General features: G+C 34.7%; 2 protein-coding genes across 8 annotated transcripts in view; one reads left to right on the forward strand and one right to left on the reverse strand.

Annotated features, from left to right (window-relative positions):
• LOC126756504 (uncharacterized) overlaps positions 1-12,819 on the reverse strand; it is a 61,656-nt gene that overhangs the window by 7,112 nt on the left and 41,725 nt on the right. For 3 of the 5 annotated variants that reach the window (XM_050469600.1, XM_050469598.1, XM_050469602.1), the window contains exons 2-3: positions 1,602-2,064; positions 254-1,530 (exon numbers count right to left, since the gene is read on the reverse strand). In XM_050469600.1, coding sequence (XP_050325557.1) covers positions 254-1,530; positions 1,602-2,064 — 1,740 coding nt within the window. Of the gene's footprint in view, positions 1-253; positions 1,531-1,601; positions 2,065-3,733; positions 4,365-8,725; positions 9,225-12,819 lie in introns of those variants that run through there. The other 2 variants (XM_050469601.1, XM_050469603.1) reach the window with 2 other exon arrangements.
• LOC126756508 (proteasome inhibitor PI31 subunit) lies at positions 6,586-12,722 on the forward strand. Of its 3 annotated transcripts, XM_050469609.1 has the most exons (6): positions 6,586-6,628; positions 6,889-6,957; positions 10,470-10,654; positions 10,721-11,011; positions 11,073-11,185; positions 12,027-12,722. In XM_050469609.1, exons 3-6 carry the CDS (start codon positions 10,472-10,474, stop codon positions 12,259-12,261), a joined length of 822 nt encoding a protein of 273 aa, XP_050325566.1. In that variant the 5' UTR covers positions 6,586-6,628; positions 6,889-6,957; positions 10,470-10,471; the 3' UTR covers positions 12,262-12,722. The 3 variants fall into 3 exon arrangements, with proteins under 3 accessions (XP_050325566.1, XP_050325567.1, XP_050325565.1); XM_050469610.1 differs by lacking the exons at positions 6,586-6,628; positions 6,889-6,957 and adding an exon at positions 9,425-9,682; XM_050469608.1 differs by lacking the exons at positions 6,586-6,628; positions 6,889-6,957 and adding an exon at positions 9,887-9,960.

A 12,819-nucleotide genomic window follows, 5' to 3' on the forward strand; every position in this document is an offset into this window, starting at 1 on the left:
CTTTTTTACTTTTCGAAATTAAATTTTATGATTTTCGAAATACATTTTTCATGTTCAAAATTAATTCTTTTTACTTTTGAATGAAGTTTAGGGTTTTCGAAACTCACTTTTCATGTTCGAAATTAGCTTTTTAGTTTTAGGAGCTCATTTCCGATTTTCTAAATTTTCCATAAATATATTAATACTACATTTCTAAGGAACATTCTTTTACACTAAGTAATAGATCTATATCGAATATTGCATAACCACATACCTGCCGCCAACTGGCCGTTTTCCAAGCTATCCGCATCATTAACGAATCCTAATTGTCTCATATCACCCAAGCATTTATCCTGCAGTCCCTTAAAACGCCCAATCGCATATGTCAACAGATATGAGAGATGTATGTAGAGTTCTTTGACTTCGAGATAATTGCGCGCTTGCTTGTAAGCATTCGAATTGGTCAGTGTTTGTACTTTACCAGTAAGATGTTGGCAAATCTCCATGGCATTGAAGACTTGATCCTGTAACTGGGAACGCGCTTGACCGATGGCAGTGTCAGGGAACACGTGACGCACCATGACCGGTGCACGCACTGCAGTTGCAGAATTAACCGTTGCAGGCGCAGCTGTTGGCGCTACAGGCACACCATTGATCAATTGTATTTGTGTACCTCGAATAGCACCATTTTGACCACTAACCGGCGTCACAGTGGTATTACTATACCGTATCATTTGCGGCTGTTGCATTGAATTTTGCGGATGTTGTTGCGATACAGAATAATATGTACGGGCTGGGGTTATTTGAACAGGACGTCCACTCGCCGCATGTTGTATAGCTGTTATTGGGCTTGCCTGCCGCATCCAAGCATTACTCGGTGAGGGAGTGCTGGGCTGTGGTTGATTTGTGCCCTGGCGTTTCACCTGTATCAGTTTGCCATTGGGCAAACGGAATGTTTCTTGTTGTGCTGCCGAATTAAGATCGATACGATAACCGTTAATAGTGTGATAAACTGGCGTATGATTTCCGGTTGTTGGCGCGTTTCGTGCACCTATAATTGTACGTCGTACAATTGGTGCAGGCGAGGGATGTCGGATAGGTATGCCGGTGTTACGTAGTACTAATGGTGGTGGAGTGTTATTATGTGGTTTCAGTGTAATGCCACTACTATTCGGAGATGACGAGTGCGTTTGTAATGATATAATTTTCGGTGTTGATGTAATGGGTGAAGGTGCGGGACGTGTCTTCTGTTGCACAGTAATTTGACAATCCGGCTCCAACATGCTCAACAAATCAGGTGTACAAACAACTTCATCATTTGAGTTTTTCATACGTTTGGCCGGGGGTACTTGTGGATGACTACCTGGCGATTTCGAATGTTTTTTTGCGCTAGAACTGCTTTGACTGCGTCGAGATGTTGCAGAATCTAGACTTTCCATAGAATCGGACATGTTTCCACATTTCGATTTGGCAAGACGACAGCATGTTGAACGGTCCTGTGACAACAGCGCCCTCTTTTCAGATTCGTTAGGGTGATTCACATCGATATACCTGCAAATTAAATAGCAATATTAAATTAAATAGCAATATTAAATTAGTAAAGGATGGCAAACTGAACTCACTTCTTTTGTTTGTCTATGTAACGTATTAGGGCCCAATGTTGTGCACGCAATGGCCAAAGAATTTTCGGTGCGCAGCTAAAGCAATTCCAATTTTCGTTCTGTTCAATATCTACTACTACACCGCGAGACAGGTTCTTAACGATACATGATTTACAGAATACGTAGGGACAACTTGAGCAGCAGTAAACTTCGCCACCTTGGCCACACCAACGACAATATAGTTCTGAGCCATCTTCGCCTTTACTGAATTCGCCGCTGTTATAGAAGTCGTGGCATTTCAAGCAGTGTGTTACACGCAACACCGGATGCATGCGGATATTCTCCTCTTGGCTCGGTGCAGTTCCGATATGAGTCTTACAGACTGTGCAGTGCACCTTGCGCTCACGCACCAGATCCACAGAGGGATATGCCCTGAGATAGAAACGCCTTTCTTCATCGGCCAAACTGGCATCAAATTCGATATCTGCGAAGCAAAAAATTATTTTAATAATTAGCAATGTTAATAAGATAATGGGCATCATTTTTTTTACAATTACAGCAGTATTCCGAAATAACGAGTCGAGTACTCTCTTAGCGAGGTATGTTTCTTAATAAAAATAAGTAATATATCCGAAAATTGAAGTTTAATAAATTGTTTATTGATTTAATTGTTAAAAACTAAAGCATGTTACCTTCAAGAAAGTAATGTTCTTAAAAAGCAAATTCGATTATTTTTAGCTATTAAAAAATTGATTGCTCGTCATTTTTGGAAAACGAAGTTTATATTTGGTGGCTGAATATTAATTTATTAATTTATAGTTTAACATTATTTACATTTAGAAAACATAGTCATCTCACCTTAAGAACGACAAAATGGGAAGATCATTCATTCACTCTAAAATAAATGTATTTATTGTAAAAAATTTGCATGTTCGTTATAAGCGATTTTCATTAAAACGAATATTCGTTATTTCGGAATATTACTGTACTTTATTATGCGTTTGACCTATTCACAATTGTCATCGTCCAATTTTGAGATTTGACAGTTTTTATTACAATTATTATTTTTGCATTTATTAAAGAATCATGAATTATATATGTATGTACATTATTAATTATAAATGTACATATGAATATTATATAATAATAATATGAATGAATGAAACACATACATTTGATATAAGACTGTTATTTACAGTATTGAGCAAATTAAATGCACTATTCTAATTCCATTTATAAAGTCGGAGAAAGATACTTATTTCTATATTTAATATGTTTATATTTAATTAATCCAGTCATTACAAATATAAAAAAATTTATATTGATTTCAAATTATCTGATTATAAAACAAATCTATATTTTCGAAATTATTATGCATATGAACATCATTAATATGGGGTAAATTTGAAGGGTATCATCAGATTTTTTTGCACATCACTGTATATAAAGTATGACAAGATCAGTTCTGTCCTTAATAAAAAAAAATTAAGGAAGTTTTTATCGATTGTATTTTGTCAAACTTCGACATCATCGAAAAATTGAGACATTTTAACAGCGCCATCTCTGGCAGATATTGGGTAAACTTTCCTTCGGACAAATGACAAAATAAGGTTTACATCTTTGATAAATATAAATATGGCGAAGTTATCACTTCGTGGTTGATAAGCGAATATACTTCCGAGCCGAAATACAACTCTACGAAAGCGGTTCATATATTAGCTTTATGGACATGGTCAACCAAATGTATAAACTTCGGCACTGACCATGCTGCCACATAACTAAAAGCAAATACATATTTAACGTATTAATTTCTTTGATAATTATCACATTATTGTGATTAGACTACCTAAATAAAAAAAATATTTTACTTATCTAATTAATCTTCAAAATTTAATACAGCAAAAATTTAACATACATTTTAATCGTCAATCTTAAGCAAATGTTGGGTCCAAATCCACAAACTACGGCAAACTTTTAAACATATATTAGAATTTAGAAACTATATAAACTTCTAATGATTTCCGAATTTGCTGATACTTATGAAACATCACCGGCTTTTTCGTTTTCTTATATTTACGGTAAATATTTAGCACAAATTTACGGACCGACGATAAAGCATCCACGCAACCCATATTTCTGGCAACACTACTTACCATCATTGTCGTTGTTGGAAGATGTCTGCGTCGGGGCTGGCGTTGATGCGGTCGTACTTGTCTCCATCTCGATTTCAAGCGTCTAGGTTATGTTCTGGGCACGAATAACGCTATAACCCTTTAGTGTGCAGTCGCTGCACACAAAGTAATTAGTTATATCTATACACCAGCAGAAAATCACTTTTCTTGAACACTTTTTCAATAATCCACACTCCTAGCACACGCTGCTGTTCACACACTGATCCACAAATGCATGAAACGCTGCTGCTTAACAATCACACCAGTTTTATCACTATCTTGCCTGTATGCTCACAAAGCAAATGTGCCTAAAAACACATTCACACACGCACAAATTTATTATGCCTAATTGTTTGTTTGGTAATTGCAAATTTTAAAGGTAAAATTTAATTGAAAATCTGCAAAATTTTCTCTCTACACCACACAACTTAACACCACTCGCTTCGGATTCAATATGGCGACGAATTTTTGCTTTGTCGTACGAAATATTTTTATTTTTTTCACTGTTGTGTTCGGCTGACTTGCTCGACAGCATTCGCATCGTTGCTTAAATTGCCGGTCATGTGCTGGAAGAAGTCAGAAAACCGGGTGCGAGCGAGTGAGCGTATACGAAACGTCATTGTACCGAAAGCATTCGTGAATCGTTCGTGTATATTTCGATTTACCCGCCATATTAATACACACCATCGGACCACCAGCAGGTATTCGGTCAAGGTAGAACTGCACGCATTAAGTAAAGTAAGTATACATTACGGAAAAGTGGACCCACAAAAAATTGAATACAAGTCGGTTTCTAACCCAAAAATTGAGATATATTGGTAAGAAACAAAACAAGAATGTATATATTTATGTATATCGTAGTATTAAATATAGACCTAATATCGACTTAAAAATATTTTAGATTTTATACCGAACATACAGTACATATCGTCACCTAAAATGTAAAATAACATGTATCATCAAAAAATTCGAAATTGAGTATATTATTGATTACGATTCACTACTTCAAACTACATACATAATATTACATATGTCCAACATTTTCAGGTTCTGTGCTCATATATGAACCAGTTTTAACCAATATTAAAATTTTTTTTTAACTCTTCTATTTTATCGAGTGTTTCATTCACGCCACTGTAAATTTTCGAAAATGTTGTTACGTTATTTTGCATTTCAGGTGACGATATGTATATGTAGAAGCTATATTAATAATCGGAATTGATGGTAGAGATCTACATATTTTGGAAATTTATACTCCTTGTAATCAATACCTGAAACCATACATACTATATAAGCTCTAAACGAAGAAAATACATAAACGGCAATGTAAGAAACGGTAACCCATCCTTTTTCCCCAGGAATTCATGGGTACTGACAAATACATACTTATGCATGTACATATGAATATCATATATGTATGTATGTGTACATATCATGTATAGATCGTTCATGTAGCATCCTTGACTTTAAGGACTAGTAAAAGCCTTTGGTTAGGAGCATTTCTCACGACAGTGGGGTTTACGTATCTTGAAGGGGCTTATGCGAAGAAATTGTACTTTTGCATAACTTTTTTAATATGTTCTAATGAATTTAGAAAGAACCATAATATTTAACAGAATTAAGGACTAAGGACTGTTATTACTCGCTAAATTTATTATTTATAAAATTTACTATTTTAACCGTATAGATTAAAAAGCCTAATCATTTACCTCAGCAAATGCAACCTTGTGATCACTTTCCTTCTAGTGGTATTTGCTTATTTCGGCAATTATATAACTGTTTTTGCTATTATACCATAATAAAATAAGTTTTGGGAGAGCTACGGATATGATATTCCGTATGTATGTAGATGTGAATGCCTCGGAACCTTAAAAGGATAGTTTATTGGGTTTGTTTTAGCAGCAGAATTCTGTCGAGTTGACAGTCCTTGGCGGGATAGAAATCTGCGTCCGTTTCGGTTACGTAGACCCGACTGTCGTGGGAACGGAGTTTACTGGGTTTGATACGGCTTGGCTTTGGGTAATATAACCATACTATACTTCGGCCAACTAAGTTAAAATGAAGATCAATTTTTAATTGTTGATGAGGTAAACATACACTTATCATAAACGCCCGCCAACTTTCCTTAAATAATATTCTTGCTTAGAAGTAGGAACAAAATCTAACTAGTTTCACACAATGCTGCTTCACTTGAGATCAGCTCAGTTCAATGACTATTAATATAAATGTTAAGTTTAAGTTTTCATATTAGTAAACGGTGTGCAGGCTGATTCACATCGAATTTTTCACTCAGACAAACACTTTTTACGCTTTTCCTAGTAACAGTCGCCATTTTTATTGAAGAGAACGTATAGAAAGCAAAGCGTTCATTCTGGTATACACTTTGCTTTCTTCGTTTCGTTGTTAAAATATGCATTAACAAGCAAAGCGAGGAAAGTTTTATGTGAATAGGAAATAGGTAAGGGGTGAACGATCACATGTACAACAGTTTCGTTAGAAGTGTAAATCGGGCTTTAAGAAACTCATAGAAAATTTAATAAAAATTTCTGGTAGCGCTGTTGGGTAATTGACCGGTGACTTAACCGTGAATGATTTTAAAAAAGAATAGCTCGGTATTGTACTATTTTGTTATCATACAGCACATTTTTCATTTCTTTTTTTTATACAACTGCAAATAAAGCCTTACCAACATAGTATTGTTTACTGGACAAGTAATTATTGAGAGTTCCAAAATGTTCGCTAATGTGAATGATTCACTCACATGAAGAAGTATTTTAAACCATATTGCCAAAATCAGCTGTTTTTGTTTTTCACATGAATTTTGTGTTTATATTTTGATTTTGTGTGATTTACAATCTTTTCGTATTCAGTAATCAGGTACTGACGATATAAAATTTCTTGGTAACTAACATTACATATTTTAAAGAGAAGCAACACAGGGGGTTTTTACATAGTCAAGTATCCAAATCTTATTTCGTTAAGTTGTGCATTTCATAATTAAATTAATATAACTTATAATATTAATGCAAACATATCTATACACAATGCATATTATAAACCAAATATCAAGTAAAATTAAATAATATAACTAATAAATATAACTATCATCTAAATTTTTTGTTTCGATATTTTCGCAGGCATATTGTAGGACGAGATTGCGCCCAATTTTTACTTGTGAAACATAAGAGGCAATGCATCGGCATTGGGTAAGATGTAAATAATTTGGATTTCATGTTATATTGGTGAATTATGCTTCATATTTTCCCTTCAAAGAGAACTTTTCGACAGAAAATGTTGTTTCTGAAAACAGCTTAAAGGAACGCTAAGCGCAATGGTGCTTGTAGCATCGTTAATAGCAGATTATTATCGCAAAGAGTTATTTGAAACGGTAATTAATGATTTATATAAAATATATGTTGCTGAAAATATTTAATATGCACTTATTTATGAAGGTTTTCTCCGGAAATACGCGGTAAAGCAAACATACAAACTAATGAAAATAAACAGTTGCGGGCACAAGACTTCTTCGGGGAAATGCGCACATGCCCCACGGGGGCACTGGAGGTCATTCTGGATCTCACACCGCTGCATCAGGTGATAAAACAAGTAGCAAAACATACCATGCTGCTATTGTCAGCAGAGGGCTACGGAAGAGGGAAGCTAATGTCCTCTCGACAGATGGATGGAGGCACTAGCGGAAAGCACACCGCTGGCCCTCCTCCCAAAGGACGGCTCCACGAAGAGGATTAATTTCAAAAGCGACTACAGAGTTACTCTGGACAGCAAGACGGAGTGGAGCGATTCCACGCTGGAAATGCTGCTGGAAGACAGTACCATCCAGTGGTACACTGACGGCTCAAAAACACCGGGAGGTATTGTGGCAGGTATTGCGGGACCTGAGACCAAATCGCTTTTAAAAGAGGAATGTATAGAAAGGCTAAACCTATCCTTGTGCAACCTGGTGCATCTAATTTGGGTACCAGGGCACAGGCAACAGGAATGCGCCATGCCAAGCTGCTTCTAGGGTGGTACAACCTCTCAAGGTTCAAAGCACTAATCAACCTCCCCCGAGACAAATTCAGCCCTCTCGTTGCGATCTACACAAGGCACTGCAAGCTCAGGAAGCACCTGTCCAACAAGGGCATAGTCTCCTGTGCTAACTGCCGGTTCTGCGACCTGGAACTGGAAACACCAGCACACCTAATTCTGGATTGTACAGCAATCTGCAGAAGAAGGCTTAAGGCCCTGGGTTCCATATACATTAGCAGGGATCACATCACCTCAATAGCGACCGGCAAACTCCTGGAACTATTCAGGCTGCTGGAACTTTGGGAAGTTATGTGATATAGGAGAGGACACAATAGACCCTAGGTGGCGGTGCATTACCTCGTTAATAATCTAATCTAAGACTTCTTGAGTGCCCCAGTCTATAAAATTTTGGCGAAATGTGTGTTTCCTCATATTGAAAACATTTGGGTACCAATAATCCCTGCTTGAATGCCATGCTGATTCCAGCTGCTTCTTAATTGCTTGCACCTGTTTAACTCTGGAAACGCAAATATTTTACAAAATTATTGGAACATACATTTGTCGGAGGATGCCAAATTCGGACATACTTTAAAATTTAATAAAATCGAGATCCGAAAATGAAATTCCTCAAAATTTAAGTCTTCCCTCTCTCCTTTCTAATTGGTATACGAAAATTGACGTTTAATAGGATAAAGGACTCTCTCTGGTGCTATAACTACCTAGAGTTTTATAAAATAAATAAATAATCCTATTAATAACACTAATACAATATAATTGGACAATTTGTTATATTTCGTGATTTTGCCATATTATATGAATATACACAAAATGGCATATGAAATAAATACCCCAGGCAGTTAACAAACGTATGCATAAATCTCGATAGGCTCAAATACATACATACATATGTATATGTACATGAATAATCTGTAAATTGTTACTTACGAAGATTTAAAGTTGGAACAGCTCCATCTTTCAATTTCTTAGTTCCCAGTGCATAATCCTCAAAATGTATTGCACAAACAAACGTGTTTGAGGGGGCTATTTTCCTTCCTTCAAAGCCCAAATTTCGGCACCACTTGTGTGCAATTTGTGCATTTTTCGGCCAACTGAACAAAATGGACGTGTTGTTATTGTTATAGCATTCGCGCACACAACATTTCCGATTTCGCGGCATTTTCAAATATTTTAAATAAATAGTTTGTTTCTTAACTGCTAGTTGCTGCTAGCTATCAGGAAGAACAACGCTGAGTAATGATAAGTTACTCTCACAAAGAGCGAAATAAGGAAAAAAGAAACGGAAAACTTGCAGAATTTTACAAGAAAACAACAAAATGTTTTTAATAATCACATCAAATTAACACTTGAAAATTAACAAATATAATTCTTATTATTACTACTAAATCTATTAAAATAAACAAAATCAAAGCAAATTCATCAAATATGGCTTGTTTACGTATGTATTTTATCAGCTGTTTCTTTATATGACAGTAGCTATTCCTGTTAGAAGAAATTTCACTAGCAGAAACTAGCAGCTCTTTCTGTATGCTCAACTCTTATAGTTCTTTGTGTTCAGATACGCTTATCCAGCAGAAAATTGGGTAGTTAGTGATATATAGTAGTGAGGAAGCAACCTTAATAATTCTTAAACGATTTTAAATTTTAAAATTCACAACAATAAATTTGTAATATAACCAATGGGCTGGAATTTTATTTCTCTCTTTGCTCATACAAAAAATAGATAAAATACTGTGGATGAAACCGAGCGAGTCTATTCTTACGGAAAGAACACTTATTAAAAAAGGAGCAACTTAAAAATCAAAATAATACATATGTAACCGCTTTACTGAAACATTTTAAGGACTACCAAAAAGTCTAAATTTTGCTTAAAATGCTCTGCAGGTTACTAAAAACATTATTCAAGTTGTAGAATAGTAGAAAAAGTTCTCTGTACTAAAACAAGAACCAAATTTTATAAAATTGTAATATTTTTGCTATCATGGTATAATCTTGTTTATTACTTATACATATGTGTGTATGTATATTAAGCCGGTGGAAGGTGTAATCTTGTTTACTAGACAAGTAATTATTGTGAGTTCCATATGTGCTCGTTACTGTGAATGATTTACCCGTAAAGAAGAAGTAAATTGCGTGAGATTGTAATATTTTGTTATCATACGGTATAATATTCTTTTGTTTATTAGTTATATATATAGTTTTAAGTTTTTGCTTTTAGTTTAAGCAGTTAAAATACTATAATTACACTTATACACGATATTATATTTCTTGGAAATTAATCCCATATACTTTAAAGAGAAGTGACGTATTTTGTATAAGCTAGTATCCTAAGCTTATTTCGTTTAGTTGTGCATTTCATAATTTTATTGAGAGCTTATACTATTCATGCATACATATGTACATATATATGTGTTTTGAAATTTCATTTAACGTTGGGAAGATAATAGTATAAATGCACGGAGTGGAACTTTTCTACTTTCAGTTGCTATTAAAGTATGAATGAATGACTTCACTGTAAAGTGAAATCTTAAAAATGCCCAATGTTTATTTTTATAAACCAAAAATTAAGCAAAATTAAAATGTCAAAAATATCGTTTTTCACTTAAAAACAATAAAAATAATAATAATAATATAACTAGCAACTAAATTTGTTGCTTCGAAATTTTCGCAGACATGTCGTCTGGAGGAGCAGGATCCTCAGCAACTGGTGCAACCGCCAATGACTTTTTTGGCTGGGATTTGCTTTACAAAACAATTGAAAAAACTGTTGATAAAAAGTCTGATGTATTGATTGCACTAGCGCACTTTTTGCTTGTGAAACATTATAAAATGCAATGCATCGGCATTGGAGAAGATGTAAGTAATTTAAACTTCTATTTTATTAGTGAATTAACTTTCATATTTCTCTTTTTTTTTTCAAAGAAAACTGTTTCAACAGAAGATGTTGGTTCCGAACTATTACCTGACGGTTGGAATGATCGAGGCAAGAGATACGCCTTGCGTTATTTACACAATGGTCGATTGTACCTTCTAATAGGCCATAATACAGAGGATTTTATTACTATTAATTTACTCGATGTTAAGGACACCAAGGTAACTAACATAACTTTAAATCCACAAGAATGGATAAAACAACTTAAAGGAACGCTAAACACAATGATGCCTGAAGCATCACTGATATCAGATCGCTATCGCAAAGAGTTAGTTGACCCGGTAATTAATCACTTATATGAAATATGTTTTTGTAAATATCTAATATAATTTATGTGTGCAGGTGTTCACGGGAAATACGCGAGAGGTTACTACGCAAACAAATGTAAATCAAGAGTCACGAGCACCAAACTTCCGCGATCCGCTCGCAATAGGCGGGCCGATGAGACCTGGCGGGTGAGTAGCAAAAATTGAATATGAGTGCATTTAGATGTGCATTTCCGGGCTGATGCCTGCAATTGTGTGTTTGTGTTGTAGGGCAATGTGCTATACGTCATTTTGTTATATAATGCAACAAGACAATAGCCGACAGCCGAGTCTGTGTTTGGTCAATGATTCATAATATAAATTATTTGTTTCATGTAATACTGTAATCTTAGCTCTCAGTCACATACCGCAAAATTATTTATATTGTTTTTTTTGCGGTTCGATTCGCAGTAAGAACACAAGCTTTTTCTGGTTGAGGGGTATTTTTTGCTGATAAATGTTTGTATGTGTGCATATTAAAACTACAAACTCTCTTTAAACAAGCTTCAAACTCTTCAACTTACATCGCATTACTGCTTGTATAACAAACAGGTTGTTAACCCTTTAATAAAAAAGTGTCTAATTTATCATTTTTTTTGTTCGGTTTTTGTTTTTCTATTTGCACGTGTATCAATATTGTCATCATCTATGAAATCAAATTTCAAATACTGCTTTAAAATACCTATCAGTTTTTGTTTAAAAAAATACATGTTTGGTACGCAAGGGTTAAATTAATGAGATGGCGTAAGCAATCAAGAAGTTAAGTTCTCAGACAAAGCGTGAGCTTTAGTATATTTACAGCCGCCATTATAAACACTAATTTTTCCAACTTTAAATATTTTTGCTATCAAATTTATAGCATTCAAACCAACAACACATTGCGCATAGTAATATTATTGCTTTGCTCAACTGCTTCTGTGAAGTGTGTATTAATTGGTGCTTCTATTAAAGTTTTCATTTCAATTTCCAATAATTGTCATCTTTTTTGCAGTTCTTTTCGAATGGAGCCTCGGCCGTTTGGCTTTCCCGACGTTGGACGCGGCGACTTAGATCCTTTGGGTCGCGGTGGTCCTGGTAATCTCTTTCCGATGCCTTCACGTCCCGATTTCAATGCCGGTCTGAATCCGCGTTTCGATCCCGTTGGTCCAGACGGACGTATTCTGCGTGCCGATCCTAATCCGGATCATCTGCAACCACCAAATTTTGGTTTCGACTACTACATGTAATAACGAAAATGCGATAAAAAATGCCAAAAAGCTTATGAATTATTTTCAATATTCATAAAGGATGTATTTACATATATACATAGGTTATTAATTGTTGGTTAAAGCCTATTCTTTTGATAGTTGCAAACTGTTTAATTCAAGAGCGGGCTTTAACATGTGCCTTTAACGCACTTCGAACTCAATAAAACTGAATGATAATAAGAATTTAGGTTACAGAAACTAAAATAAATAATTATATTGTAATGAGATTAATTGCAACTTTACTTGAATGAGTCTTAACCATTGGTTAAATAACCGAAAATCGAAAAAGCAAAATTATTAGTTTGTATTGGTAATTTTTATATCGATTCATCGACTGCAAGACGACTACTTAATTTGGTTTAATATTTGAATTGCATTTGAGAGATATTATATTTATTATTCAATAAAATAGTTTGGTTATAGTACACCAGGAAATGAAATTTTAAATTTAAATACTCACGAGAGTTCAATGTAGTATTATTTTACGAGTTGTTTCGCAATTGTTGTAAAATTTGAATCACTTAAATCTGATTTCTC

Source organism: Bactrocera neohumeralis, chromosome 4, assembly GCF_024586455.1.
Source record: "Bactrocera neohumeralis isolate Rockhampton chromosome 4, APGP_CSIRO_Bneo_wtdbg2-racon-allhic-juicebox.fasta_v2, whole genome shotgun sequence".
Taxonomy (NCBI): Eukaryota; Metazoa; Arthropoda; class Insecta; order Diptera; family Tephritidae; genus Bactrocera; species Bactrocera neohumeralis.